This window comes from Chrysoperla carnea, chromosome 2 (genome assembly GCF_905475395.1).
Source record: "Chrysoperla carnea chromosome 2, inChrCarn1.1, whole genome shotgun sequence".
Classification (NCBI taxonomy): Eukaryota; Metazoa; Arthropoda; class Insecta; order Neuroptera; family Chrysopidae; genus Chrysoperla; species Chrysoperla carnea.
In genome coordinates this window covers 6,064,597-6,078,740 of record NC_058338.1, presented here as the reverse complement: position 1 = coordinate 6,078,740, position 14,144 = coordinate 6,064,597, and the positions used below count along the sequence as shown (strand labels likewise).

At 27.4% G+C, this 14,144-nt stretch overlaps 3 protein-coding genes across 10 annotated transcripts in view; 1 reads left to right on the top strand and 2 right to left on the bottom strand.

Annotated features, from left to right (window-relative positions):
• Positions 1–3,797, top strand: part of LOC123292321 (serine/threonine-protein kinase MARK2-like) — a 109,114-nt gene extending 105,317 nt beyond the window's left edge. For 6 of the 8 annotated variants that reach the window (XM_044872934.1, XM_044872935.1, XM_044872938.1 and 3 more), the window contains 4 exons: positions 1,286–1,342; positions 2,747–2,855; positions 2,921–3,080; positions 3,375–3,796. In XM_044872934.1, coding sequence (XP_044728869.1) covers positions 1,286–1,342; positions 2,747–2,855; positions 2,921–3,080; positions 3,375–3,433 — 385 coding nt within the window. In that variant the 3' untranslated portion in view covers positions 3,434–3,796. Of the gene's footprint in view, positions 1–1,285; positions 1,343–2,746; positions 2,856–2,920; positions 3,081–3,374 lie in introns of all 8 variants that reach the window. The other 2 variants (XM_044872937.1, XM_044872943.1) reach the window with 2 other exon arrangements.
• A 5,815-nt stretch (positions 3,798–9,612) lies between these two features.
• LOC123294325 lies at positions 9,613–10,841 on the bottom strand. Its single transcript, XM_044875473.1, has 2 exons — positions 10,469–10,841; positions 9,613–10,379 (listed from the first exon to the last, which is right to left on the bottom strand). Exons 1-2 carry the CDS (start codon positions 10,839–10,841, stop codon positions 10,306–10,308), a joined length of 447 nt encoding a protein of 148 aa, XP_044731408.1. The 3' UTR covers positions 9,613–10,305.
• A 465-nt stretch (positions 10,842–11,306) lies between these two features.
• Positions 11,307–12,587, bottom strand: LOC123294324. Its single transcript, XM_044875472.1, has 2 exons — positions 12,220–12,587; positions 11,307–11,461 (listed from the first exon to the last, which is right to left on the bottom strand). The coding sequence occupies exons 1-2, from the start codon at positions 12,527–12,529 to the stop codon at positions 11,307–11,309; spliced, it is 465 nt and encodes a 154-aa protein (XP_044731407.1). The 5' UTR covers positions 12,530–12,587.
• Between the last annotated feature and the right edge of the window lie 1,557 nt (positions 12,588–14,144).

Sequence of the window (14,144 nt, the reverse complement as noted above, 5' to 3'; positions counted from 1 at the left end):
TGAAACATGGACAGACAGGTAGCGATGAACATATTTGCCACTTTGAACCAAGTTTCGTCCTCATACCTTCATAATGTTTGGTAAATCTTTGGGACAAATATCTCCCCTCCTATTAAAAGCAAATTGGACGAAGTTTGGAAGCAAATATCCATTCTGTCCATGATTCAACGATGCGGTCATGTAGAAAAGGCTTCTCTGGAATTATTTCAAATTTGGTGCGTTATATCTCCACTCTGATTGGGGCTACGAAATTGAGTCGCGAAAAATACGACTGGTGTTGAGTTCCATTTATCGCCCGGACCAAAACATGTTTTATAAACATGATTTTTATTAGTTGCCAAAATGAAAACATTTCTTCTTTAATATTATATAAACAATTTTTAAATAATAATAAAAAACCACGAGAATGAATGCATCCAAAATATTTCTTATAAATTATTTATTTTTGTTGTTATTTATGTATTCTTTTTTGCAATAAATAACCTTCATTTCAAACGATACACATTTATTATAAAATAATATACAGGCTGTCCTAAATGCTAAGAGCAGTTAGTTTTGGGACATCCCATATTTATATCATTAATAATTTTTTTTGTGTTTTGTAATCCGTTATTAATCAAGTTCATTATAACTTACTTGTTTCATTTATTTTAGTTTTTTTTAAAGCCTACATATGAAAAATATAGCTTTTTCAAGTTTTAAGATTTTCTAATTGGCTCTTTTTCTAAAAAAAAAAATTAATGCTGTAGTCTTAAAACAAACAAAATACTTATGGTATATATCGAGGAAAATTCGTTATACATGATCGAAACTAGACGATAGAAAAGAGAAACACACAGGATAAAGTTGTAATTTCGACTAATTATACTAAATTTTCTACATCCACTATCAAAATCTAGTTTTTGCTTTATTAAGGACACCGTTTCGTAGGCTAACTTTTATTGTCCAGCGATGGAATATAAGAATAGACTTCCGAGGGTATTTTTCGATTATTAATTTTGTAATAAAAAGAACTAGACTAGATTTAAAGCACAATTGAAATATTTTATTTAAATCAGGATATAACGAGTTATGAATCTTCGAATTCGAATTTATTTTCAGTATAAAGTGCGCATACAACAACATAAGAAGTTATTACATTTAAAGTATCATAAAATTCGAATTTAACCCCTTGACTTGATAACGATATTTCTAGTTTCGATCATGAAAAACTGTATTACCAATATATCAGCAAAATGATGTATTGGTAGTTGAACTCGATATATTACGAAAATTTATGTTTCAGGGCTTTGGAGCCCGGCCAAGTTGGCAAACATGGACAGTCACCACTTCCAGTTGTTGGGTAAGCATATATATGTGTCCATAATATATTTGGTGTGAAATTTACGAAAATTTATTGTTTAAAAAATAATCAAAAATTTTCATATGTGGGCACATTTTTCATTTCAATCAATTTTCAAAATCAAGTTACTAATCTAATAACAAATACTTTATAAAATGAAAACAATATTTGTTATACAGGGAGGACCATTTTAATCTATTATTAGCTCGTTTTGGAGTTAACCAATCAAAAAATAACTTAAACAAAGTTTGACGACGGACATCATGTTCTGACATCAGATTGGACTTAGTTCTCCGGGTTGCTTTAATAGTTAATTTAGATCCTCAAAGGTAAGAGCTAGAAATTATAAAGTTGATCCTCATAAAAAACTAACATTTTTTCAAAAATCGTTAGCTTTCGAACGAAATACGACTGAAAAATGTGTCATTCTTCCATTTAATCGAAAGAAAATATGCTAGCTTTAGAAAAATGTTTCAGACAAAATCTATGAAGGTCATTCGTCTATGTTAATAACTTTTAAGTTCAGGTAACTTTTCCTTGTAACCTTGAAATTTGAATTTCAGGTAAAAGTCATGGACACATTGCCCTTAACAACTTTTGTCTAAAACAGCTAGCGTTTGTAGCTAGCATTTTTTCTTTCTTTTCAATGTAATAATGACATATTTTTCACAAAGATAACGATTTTTGAAAAATATTAGTTTTTTATGAGAATCAATTTTCTAATTTTAAGTGTTATTCTATCTCTTACTGTTAAGGAACTAAAATGGCTATTAAAGCAACCCGGAGAACTGGGTCCAATTAGATGTCAGAACATGATGCCTCCCATTAAACTCTGTAACTTTTGTTTCAGTTATTTTTTGATTAGTTAACTACAAAGCGAATATCCACCCTGTACAATACTTATAAGAAAATTTAATTGAGGAAACAATATCTTTAATGATTGAGAACGACTGTATTTTTAAAATCCGCCCACCTTTTTTTTGTAGTCGTATGTTTTTCGTTCATTATTATTTTTTGAATTAATTAGTTTTTGGATTCGCATGTTTTAGCAAAAGTAAAATTAAAGTATCTCCTTTCATTTGTTTTCATATATTTTTATTTTGCCTATTTTTTAATGGCAACTCAGTGAACACATAACATAAATTTGGCCTCATGCTAGAGTCAGTAAATTTTTACACGTAAATTTGACTTAAAATTGGCTTGTAATGTTTTCCCTTCAGGATCTAACGTAGACAAATGTGAAACAATAGAGACATCCATCTCATGCAAATGGGACATCAGTTTGACGTCAAATTTATATTAAAATGTTTATTGAGACGTAAAAGTACGATTTTAAATTTCTCCTAAATAGGTTAACCCAATAAAAAACATGACGATTAATTGTTAAAAATATTTTTCTTATAGAACTCAGGGTAATGATGAACACGTAAAACCACGAGCATTACGGTTTACTTGGTCAATGAAAACTACATCCAGTAGGGACCCATCTGAAATAATGGCCGAAATTAGAAAGGTAAAGTATTTTTGTAAAATATTCTAAAGTTTTAGTCGTAATTAATTTATAATGTTTGTGTTTAGGTGCTAGACGCCAATAAATGCGATTATGAACAAAGGGAGCGATTTCTTTTACTTTGTGTTCACGGCGATCCCAATACGGATAGTTTGGTTCAATGGGAAATTGAGGTGTGTAAATTGCCTCGATTATCACTTAATGGTGTCCGATTCAAACGTATTTCAGGTATGTTTTTTTAGATAATTTTGTAAAATCTATTTATTCAATTTTTTAGTTCGAATATTTATTAATTATAATCTGGCGGCGCAATTAAAAACTTGTCGAGGCCTGTCTTTTAAAAGCTCTTGCTCAGTCTTACCGATATACTTAAGGACTAGGTCAAGACAACTTTTTGAGACTTCTTGTAAATAATTTAAACAATTGAACGCTAATAGAAAGAAATCATTGAAATATTTTCCAGCGTTTATTCAAAATATTGAGCAAAGTAATTATTTATAAAATTAATTTTTTATTCCACAGGAACAAGTATTGGTTTCAAAAATATTGCTAGTAAAATAGCAAATGAATTAAAACTGTGACTCCCCGTTGGTGAACCGACTTCATCGCCAGATTAAACTTCTCATTTACATATTAAAAAGAAAACAATATAAACATGTAAGCAGCAGCAACACGCTTTGCGATGGCCAATTTTAAAATGGTATAAATATTTTAAAAAAATAAAAAAAACTCTTTATTTCAACTCGAATTTTCTTGCATTACGAATACAAACAAAAAAAAAACAACAAGCAAAAAAAAAAACCGTCACACAAAACGTTGCTGTGATACAAACCATCGCATTATTTAACAAACAAATAAAAAAAACATAAAAAAATGATCTGTGCTCCTTCTCTTTTTCTAAGTATAATTATTACGGACTGCATAAAATATTTTTCGATATAATTAATAAATAAATTAATATAATAACCGATATATATAAATATATATATTTAAAAAAAATAAATAAAAAAAATTATACAAGAAAAATTTAAAACACAAAAACAGTATTTACACAAAAAAAATTTTTGGATCGATAATTTTATATTAACTTACAGTATATACAAAAAAAATAGTTCTTTTAATTCCAAAATAGTTGAAAAAAATGTCTGAATAATAAAATTTCATATTTAAAATAAGCAATTAAATATATTTCGAGATATTTCTCAAAATGTAAAAATTAAAACTGTATATACTGCTTGTTTATATTAAAACGTATCAAACATTTTTCTAAGAAGTTGATGAATTCGAACATATAACGTTAAGTATTCAACACAAATAATACGTGGGTATTTTTTAAAAAATTTCTTCAAATCTGGGAATTTTTCCTTTCGAGATATTAAATGACTAATTTTACAATTAAGGGAAAATTAAATTTAAAAAAAAACTTTACTACTGAAGAGTTCACCATCCCATAAAACTTAGATTAATATGAAGCCTAATTTTACATCGTGTGTAACTAACTGGGTCCATAACCTTTTGGAAAATAATAAATGAATGCGAACTGAAAAATCGTTGCTAAAAATATATTCAAAAATATTTTTCCGCAATATGATAAAGTTTTCGGGGTTATAATTCAATGAAAATTAACCTGTAGCGTTCCCGAAATAATATGGAAAACTTGAGCCATTTTTGTACATATATTAAGGAAGCGTTTAAAAATTGATACATTTGGAACAATTGAATTTATCACTTTCTCGAATTATCGTACAAAGTTAATTCCTGAAGGATTATTAAATCTCATTCTTTTGGAAAAACGTTAAAATGTACAAAATGTATAGTCTCGTTTCGAGAGTAAAATACGAACAGAGATGAGATCCGTTGTATTTAAAACTGAGATTTTATCTTAAAAAATGTTTATATTTGTTGAAATTTAGTATTCAAAGACATTTGTAAGTTTAACTGACGTGATATCGTAAAGAATCGTTTTAATATAAACACCCTGTATAACACGCGTATAAATATACTGTATATTATAAATTATCGATCAATTTATAAATAAATAAATTAATTCATTCGATATTCGATGAATTCTTTTGTTTATATGTCAAATATATGTTAATAAACAAATATTATATATATTTAAAATAATGGTGTTCTCATTTTCTTTTTAAAATAATTGTTTTCGTCAAGTTTAATTTTTCATCAAAACGAACAGATATTTCGAATTTGTATATAATTATAAGGATTAGAAAAAAATAAATATTTAACTTTTAAGTTGGTCTCGGATCAAAAAAAAAAAACAAAACATTTGAGTATTTTATTTAAGTGCCTATATAAGATCAAAAAAGGAATATTAATTTTTTTTGTACCAATTTTCCAATATTTTCATCAATTTGAAGCTAAGTGAAATATAAAATTTGAAAATTGATTTAGGTAGCTTATCTCACATCAGAGATGGCGTTCGGTAATTATGAGCTGACCTTAAAGAGAGTCACTGGAAGTGGGAAAGGATATTCTTTTACATTGCGAGAAGAAATATCACTTGACTAAACATAAATAACTTATCCACTTTTTATTTATTTAGGGATTTTGTACACCAGATATCAGTAATTTTTATTAATTGAGAATAGGATTCAAGGATAAAAGAGCCCACGAAATGAAGCTTGGCTTTGAATGGCGATACAAACATCAAGATTTTTCATAAATTTGTACAACTTTCATCAACAAATCCATGATGTTCTCAAAACAATAATACCTATGGGACTTTAATGCTCAGAAAGACTCAAAAACTGTATATGTTAGCTCGCATAGATATATAATACTTAATAGAAATGTTTTGGAAAACAAAACAGACGGGGGCGAGATTGAGATAACTCAAGTGGCCTGTTTGTGATGGAGTGGTTATCTAACTTTATCAAAAAACAATTTTCAATACAAAAGAGTTGAGTTTTCTGACTTTTGATCAGAAATTTTTAACTTAGCGTTAAAATCTCATACTAAATCAAGATATCCAACTTTCTATTGAAAGTATAACACAAAGTGCATTTTGTAAAATTTTATGACGATATGATGGGGTCAAAAACGACTTATTATAAAAACTTCACACCAGAAAATAGGACTTAAATAAAATTGATGTAGTATCACATATATTTGACATGACATGATAGTTTATTATCTCTGTTTATTGAACAAAAAAAAATGAACTTATTTTTATGTTGAGTTAAAAAAAATATTTAAAAAATGTATCACCGAATATAAGAATTAAGAAGAAACAAAAAAAAAAAAAAAACGATGTATATAAAGAAACAAAAAAATAAAAAAACTAATAATAATATTAAAATGAATTCATAACGATGTTGTTTCGAATGAATTGATTGGTATGTTATGTTTCATTGAATGTTTGAGCTTTGTGTTGATGTGAGTGTACTTGATTATATTTTGTATGTGAGTTCATGATGTGACTGCTTTGTGTGAAAAACCGTATAAATGATTTTCAATTTAAAAAAAAAAAAAAATATTTCAATAAGGAAGCACTATACAAAAATAAAATTATTAAAAAAGAAGTAAAAATCAATAAAAAATCCCCACAAAATACATTTTCGGACTGAAGAAATAAATGTAAAATATAACTGTTTTTTTCGAAAATTTTTTGGCATATTATTAGGAAACAAAATGTAATTTTGTTGTAGATTTTCATTTTCAAAAGTTTTAAAATATTTCACTTTGGTCACCTTTTTTGGAGACAGCGATTAAGGCGATTTTCGTTATACCCTTATCAATAAGATCTTTGCAAAAAATGGCGTCCTATACTGAATACAATTGTATCCCACATTTAAAGAAGAAAGGTATCATAGAAGTCAAAATCTCATCGTTACCATCATCTCGTTTTTATACTCATGGTAATTCGGAGAAAGCAGCACATGTTAGAAAGTTTGAAAAAGTTTTTCAAGAAATTTCGAATCATAAGAAATAGAACAAACAACCTGTAGTCTTACAACCCAATTAGAAGCACCTACCCCTGATGATATATCAGCTAACAACCAAAAATCATCTAACGACCTCAGGACTTACGACACTCCTGTGACAAACTTTCATAAAGGTATTAATTTTCTTGTACTCTATGTCTTTTTAGGCTATTTCAACTCTGGCGAAAGTCTTTTCGAATCTGCGATATTTAGATCACTGATTACTGGTTGAAATTTGAAAATATTAATTTTATTCAAACCTAACTTCACATTTATTTAAAATTACTAATTTTTAAAACTTTTGGAAGGGAAATCTTCAGAAAAAAAAGCACATATATTTCATATCAAGATATAATCACGATGCCAAATAATTTATGTAAGGCCTAGAATTTGTAATATTTCGAACAATAATACTGCCAAATAAAATAATTTTTATTTTAAACCAAAAAAACAATGCGTTAAAAATAAAGCAGTTAGATTTTACTAAAAAAATTTTGAACTTTATCGAATCATAGACAGATCTGTGAATAAAATGTGTGTACTTATTTAAAAGAAACAAAAATAGTAAGTTTTTTGCAAAAAAATATTATTTAATTAAAAAAAAGGTCATTATTTACCATTTGATAAATCTAAAAGAAAAAGGCAGGGGACATATGAAGATCAACATAATTTTTGATATTCATTTTGTCATGAAAACTCGGGTAAAACTGAAATTTTTCATTTCAAAATGGTATGGTTATTTACGCCGTTTTTTTTGTGAGAGCTTTTTTTTCTTATTTTTATTATATTTTTTCGCTTATTTTTTTATTAGATAATTGTACTCTTTTATTTTTATTTAAAATTTATAAATATCGGGGACGGCGTTAAATAAAGTTATCAAAATGTCTTCATATGACTACTATTTTAAAAAAAATACTATAGGATATTAATAATGTAGAAATAAATGAAAAAAAAATATATTACAATTGTTTATTTGAGATTTCATTATTATTGCTGTTTTTATTATTTTTTTGGAAATTGTAACAAACATTCGAATTATGTATATACCCCATTTTTTATTCACCTATCGTTGTAGATTCCGCGAACATAACAGAAAATTTTACGATAATTTTTGAAAAATTGTACAATAAAATGCTTTTAATATTAAAAAGAAACTTAAATCGTGTATTTTCGAGGTTTCTATGAACTTGACGTTCAATTTGTAGATCCTCAATATTCCTTATCAATTCTACGAAAAGAAGAACTATTGCGTGGCAGATAAAAATTCTTAACGAGGGCCTAAGCTCATAGTTTGAATAATTAATTTGCCTTTTTGCATTTATTTCATAGCAAAATATACCTAAATTCTGGTAGTTTGATCTTAGTCTAGTATATTTGTATAGTCAGAATACAGACCGCTTAAGACCATAGACTTTGCACTTTTTGTAAGCTTGTGTTTTTGATAAAACTGATTTTCTAATACTTTGATGAGGTAGTCAGTTTTATTTTTGAAGAATTTCAGAATTACTTTATTTAATTTAATTAATTTTAGTATAAATTATTTTGTTAGGAAATAAGGCGAGGAAATTAAGAAATAAAAGAACACTGATGTTTGTAAAAAATTGAGAATTCTAACCTAAGTCTTGGCAACGCGTTGAAATTCTTTTACGATATATTTTCCCAGTGTAAGACATCTACGTACCGAATAAAGATAGAAGAATCATAATAGACTGTGTAAAAAGTGATATTTAAACAAATGGGCCATGACAACGAATAATGTTCGATAATTCGAATAAGTTATAAATAAAAAAAAGAACAGTAACCGTTAAACTAATTCAAGTCTAACTGTGATAATCTAGAATAGACCATTGGATTTGAGTTACGATTAGATCTAAATAACGCGTTTAAGGTATACATTGGGGTCGTTAAGTCATTTTGCATAATATGATCGAAAGCCTAGCCTTGCGTAAGGCAAATTGACGAAAAAATTTAAATGGCTTTCAAAGAAATATAATTTTAGCGAAACGATTTTAATTTTATCTATTCGTAATTAATTTTTTTTTTATTAAAAGCATTCGATTTTTGCATGTGATCATCGTAATTTATTAATTTAATTAATAAATTTTATACTTTTTTGCTAAATATAAATCGTTTTCAGAAACATGCACTTATAAATTCGACAATTAAAACTAGAAAAGGTTAGCACTATATAGAGATGACAACACGTATTCTTTGTTACCATAGTAATGATTTATCAAATAAAAAAGGTTCATCCTACACAGGAGCCATCTTGAATATAATTGTCGCTTCAATATCGTGAAATTCTCTGTAAAAGAAAATTTATTCTCAAACCCAAATCAAATTTTTAATATCGGCCATTTTAATTGTTGTAATTGTTGTAAACCACCCAAAATTGTTTTTATGTTTATATGAAAAATAAAAAACAATAATAATGTAATTTCTTCAATAAATTTTATTGCATAAAATGCTTACAAAAATACTTAAAAAATGAAAATTCAATGATTTCCACATCGAGACAATAAAATTTGATATTATATAAAAGAAAAACATGCTCAAATCAATTTTGTACAACTCTTTTCTCTTAGATTTAGTTAAATTATTTTTCAATTTTTGAAACGAAAAGTTTTTATTTTTCATTTGAATATTGTTTTCTCTGCATTATATAACAGTCATTTTTTTATTGTTCGCATGTGGATTTACGAAAAAATAAAAAATAGTAGAATATTTAAAAAAAAATACAGTAAATAAACAAATTAAAATCTCTTCATCCTTGGATCAAAAACTGGAACATGGAGAAAGTGATTTCAATTGAAAACTTACTGCAATTTCATTTTAGAATGCGCAATGCACCGCTAGCTCTATCTTATAATTACTAAATGTAAAAAAAAAAAAATTATTAAAGAGATGAAAACGTGTATCTAGATTTTAAATTCTAATAAGTGACTGTAATTTTGTGCATAGCAACTGCCAATTTTTTAGGGTTACGTGTTGCTATATGTCATGATGATTCACGTCAAACACTCCGCGCTAAACAAAAACAAAAAATGATTATATAATTGGGGGCGGGACATAATTCTCATTATATGTTAGGCAAATAAAAACATTTCTAATAAAGTGTAAAATATTGAATTTCGATTCTAGTTAATCAATTTATCCACCTTATCTTAAGATTTTTTAATTCCTTTCCCAGTTCCTATCAGTTAAAAATTCTATGCAACAAAATAGGAAAATAATAACTTTTTGGAGCGATGTATTTCCAGAAAATCAACGAAAATCGACTGTATTAATAGGCCTTTTTTTCATCATGTCAATTAATTTTTCAATAATTATTGGGATCGCTTCTGCCATTCCAAATTCGATTCAATTCAAATCGATTAATTTCAATTCAAATAGGCTTGAATAGAAGTTGATATTTCTGATTGATTCCGAAATTGTTCTCTGATCTTTTTCAATCAAGAATCAATTAATGTATATCGTTCGCTGGGCGTGGCTGGAATGGAAAACTTTTCTTATACAGCAGCTGAAGTAATTTTAAAAGCCAGACGTATTACTATACAACCCAACCCTACGGCCACTACAGTAACTATTTAAAATGAAAAAAAAATTAGTTAAACTAAGCGAATGAAAATATAATATTTTGTCGGAAAAATTTTTTGATAAACATATACCTACCGACAACTACCACTACTGTAATTACTGGCCCATATTTTGGAGGTAGATATTCTAACTTAAATTTTGGTTCTGTTGCATTAGTGTTATTACTTGCTAATGAACTATTTTCCGCTGCACTTCTAATTCTCGCTATCATTTTTTCTTTTGCCGTTATATTTCCTTTTATTCCTTTACCTTTTAGCAGAAAATATTCGTATTTATAATTACCAAAAACATCTTCGATATCTTTTGAAAGAAACTGTAAACGTGTTTTAGCATCCTGAACATCATCATAATCTATTACAAATGGTTCTTCATCTTCAGCAAATGCAAATTGAAAATTTATTTTAATAGTCGTTAAGCTCAGAAAGATGATAATTATTTGTTTTATCATTTTTAAAAAAATAATTAAAATATTTTAATAATTAGATATTTTTCACTGTAAGTAATAATATCTCCATAACATCAAATTAAAAGTCTTTGGTTGCTATGTAACATGAAATGAGTATGTACATTTTTTCCTGATACAAATTTTCCATATAACCCAGTAGAATTAGATTAAAAGAGGGGATGACACAAAATAAATTCCGCGTAGTAATTTTTCTTCGAAAATCGTTCGAGAGGGGGGCTGACTCTCAGTCTATATTTCGGTTTTCGAGATTCTAATCCTGTCTAAAACTTAATCCGAACTCGAATCTAATCTAGTCTAAAAGCAACTTTTTATCCAAAAGCTTATGTACAGCTTATGGGCAAGTAAAATAGGTCCTTATGACCTTATGTTTTATCAACCTCAAATAATACTCAAAAAGGTTATCAGTTATGTTTATTAATTTATAATAATAAGATAATTATAATATTATTAATAAATTATATCATAATCTTCGGATGAAGAAACTTCTCGCCGTTTAAATCGATCAAGTTCTTCTTCTATAATTAATGGTTTCTCAAAAAATCCAAAGCAACAATTTTTCTTGTGTAAAGTTACAATCATAACAATGAACTGAAGTGCAACAACTGAAGAAAAATAAATTGATAGAATTAATTTTACAAATAAAAATTAATAAAGTACTACTTAAATCTCATCGATAACCAACCTCGCAGAAACGCATGGTAACTTTAAAAATAATTTTATTACTCGTTAGTATACAACAAATTAAATTTAAAAAAAAACACATTACTATTAACTAGTTTACTACTACACGCCTTAGCCTTACTTCATTTTCGAGAATATTTTAACGCAAATTTTACTGTTTTGTTTCATTTTGTACAGTAGTTCTTTTAATATCCCTATGCATCCACTCTGGTAATCGTATTATTAAATTTAAAAATAGTGTTGTACCAAACACGGCTAAAAAACATTAATGATATAATTAAAAGGGGCAATAGGACAAAAATTTTCGTTCTCTTTGTACAGAATATCATATATACCGGAAGATGTATGGAAAAATCCGTACGAGATATGGTTGTATCAAGATTTTATTACCAGTCATAGATATCAATCAATCGTTTTGCACCAAGGTTCAATGTTTGATCCACAATCAGGAGGATATTAAAATTGAGATAAATACGGGTCATAAATCCGCCTCAAAGTTTTTTCAAAAGTCATTATTTTAATAGGTGATCGAAGCTTGGTGCAGTGTCCAATGGGTCTACCGCTATCTATTTTAAACTTATTTTTAAGGTGATTTATATTCTGATTAGATAAATTTTTGTTTGCTAGATACTACATAAATCCTGTAATACATTAATTAATCGGAATAATTAACACCTACCAATAAACGTAGGTAATGTAATTGTTAAGAAATAATTTTTTTTCTCTTTTTTTTCGATTGCTACAGTTGCCCCTTCTCCGGGTAATGCATCTTGCCCCTGTTGGAGGTCACCCTCTTCGTCTCCCGATTCTCCAACCTCATGCACCTCCTCGGAAGCTCCATGAAGAAATTGAAATTGTGTTATGAAATCTTCGTTGTCATCATCGTCAATCAAAAACTCTTCACTTTTATTAAAGTGTTTTGAAATTGTCAATTGATAATTATTAATTATCAAACTTAAAAGGCATAAATGTATTATTTTATTTATCATTTTTTATGTACCCCAATAGGACTAACGTGGCCTAAACCAACCTAAACATAGACTTTGCCTAAATAAATCAGTATTACAGCGCTAGTTATAAATTATTTCTATAGAAATATTTAAAAAATAATACAGAGTTGCCATGGTAGAACTAGAGAACCAAAACTCGTCCTCCATCGAGCATACCTTGTCTAATTCTACTAAGAGAGTTGCAAAAACAACAGAAAAAATAAATCCGAGATATTTTATCACATTCATTGAATATAAAGTATTATAGAACGATTATAGAAATTTTATTTTAAGTTCGAATCAGACGTTAATCTTGGGACACTCTTTATTATTATTATTATATAAAAGTGATGGAATTTTAATTATTTTGAAAAAAACTTTAATAAGTAAAAGAAGAATCTCTGTCAATTTGTTTTATGAAAATGTACAATATGATTTTTCATGAAAATTTAAAACATTTTTTTTTTTTTTTTTTGTTATAAATAAATAATAATTGTTAAATATTTTAAATTTTGTTTTAATTTTTAAATTTCCTATCCTATTTTTTCTTTCAGAAGAATATTATCAATTAATTAATTATTTAGTAAAGCTAAGTATGAAGTTAATTATACATATATATATACAATATTAGCTATACAATATTATTTCAGTTAAAAATAGGTAAGTATTTCGAACTTCACGATAGGTAAGTATTTCAAACTTCGTTTGCCATTTTTTTTTTGTAATAATACTACTCAAAATTTTCCGAAAATGAGTTTTACTTTTTGTTATAATTTAAGAAAGTCGAAAATATGAATATAATTATTTATTAATACGAATAACACAGCCCTAATGGTATAATGGTTAGCGTATCTGACTTCGAATAAATAGTCCCTTGGTTCGAAACTAGGTGAGGGACATATAATAAAAAAAAGTTCATTAAATCTTTTAAGCAAAATCTGATTTTTATTTTCATTTTTTTTTCAAATTTCCACCACAGCATGTTTGCCTAGTAAATGATGAAAAAATTAGTTTTTTTTCGTTCAAAAACTTCAATTTTTTTCACATTTCTACTAGGAGAACATCAAGGACGGACGGAATAAGTAGTACCTGATAGCAAGGTAATTGTTGTCACCTCGTAAGTCAGAAAGTTAGTGGTCTGCACACCTGTGTTTGGTGAGTGTGACCTCTAGTGGGCAGACCAATAACTTTCTGCCAAAATAAAATTTTAGACTTTCGGGGTGAAAACACTTACTCACTTTTCTCCTTATCAGGAACTACTAATTCCCACTTATGTTCTCCTAGTACAAATGTTGAAAAAATTGAAAATTTTTTCGAAATTATATTATTTTTTGAATATAAAATTAAACTGACCAATTATTTATATTAGTTAGCTGACCAATTATCAGCGAATGCTTCCCGATCGCGCATAGGTGGAGTTTTTTCAATCTTTAATAAAAAATTTTCTGATGCTGACCAATTAATGAGACCAACTGACCTTTTATGACCAATTTCTGACCTTTCAGATGGTATAATTGGTCAATCGAAATTCCGCACATGAGGTGCTAAGATCGCGGAGCTTTTTTGTGAAATGGAATTTTATAAGATTTTGTAACAGAACATGTTAGTCTCACTT

What these genes read in the sequence shown, in the direction of transcription:
- LOC123294324 (XM_044875472.1), bottom strand. Translation starts at nt 12,529, where the DNA reads ATGATAAATAAAATAATACATTTATGCCTTTTAAGTTTGATAATTAAT. An exon ending in TACATTACCTACGTTTATTG is followed by an intron (nt 11,462 to 12,219) that starts GTAGGTGTTAAT and finishes ATTTTTCTTCAG; the next exon opens with TTGTTGCACTTCAGTTCATT.
- LOC123294325 (XM_044875473.1), bottom strand. Translation starts at nt 10,841, where the DNA reads ATGATAAAACAAATAATTATCATCTTTCTGAGCTTAACGACTATTAAA. An exon ending in TACAGTAGTGGTAGTTGTCG is followed by an intron (nt 10,380 to 10,468) that starts GTAGGTATATGT and finishes CATTTTAAATAG; the next exon opens with TTACTGTAGTGGCCGTAGGG.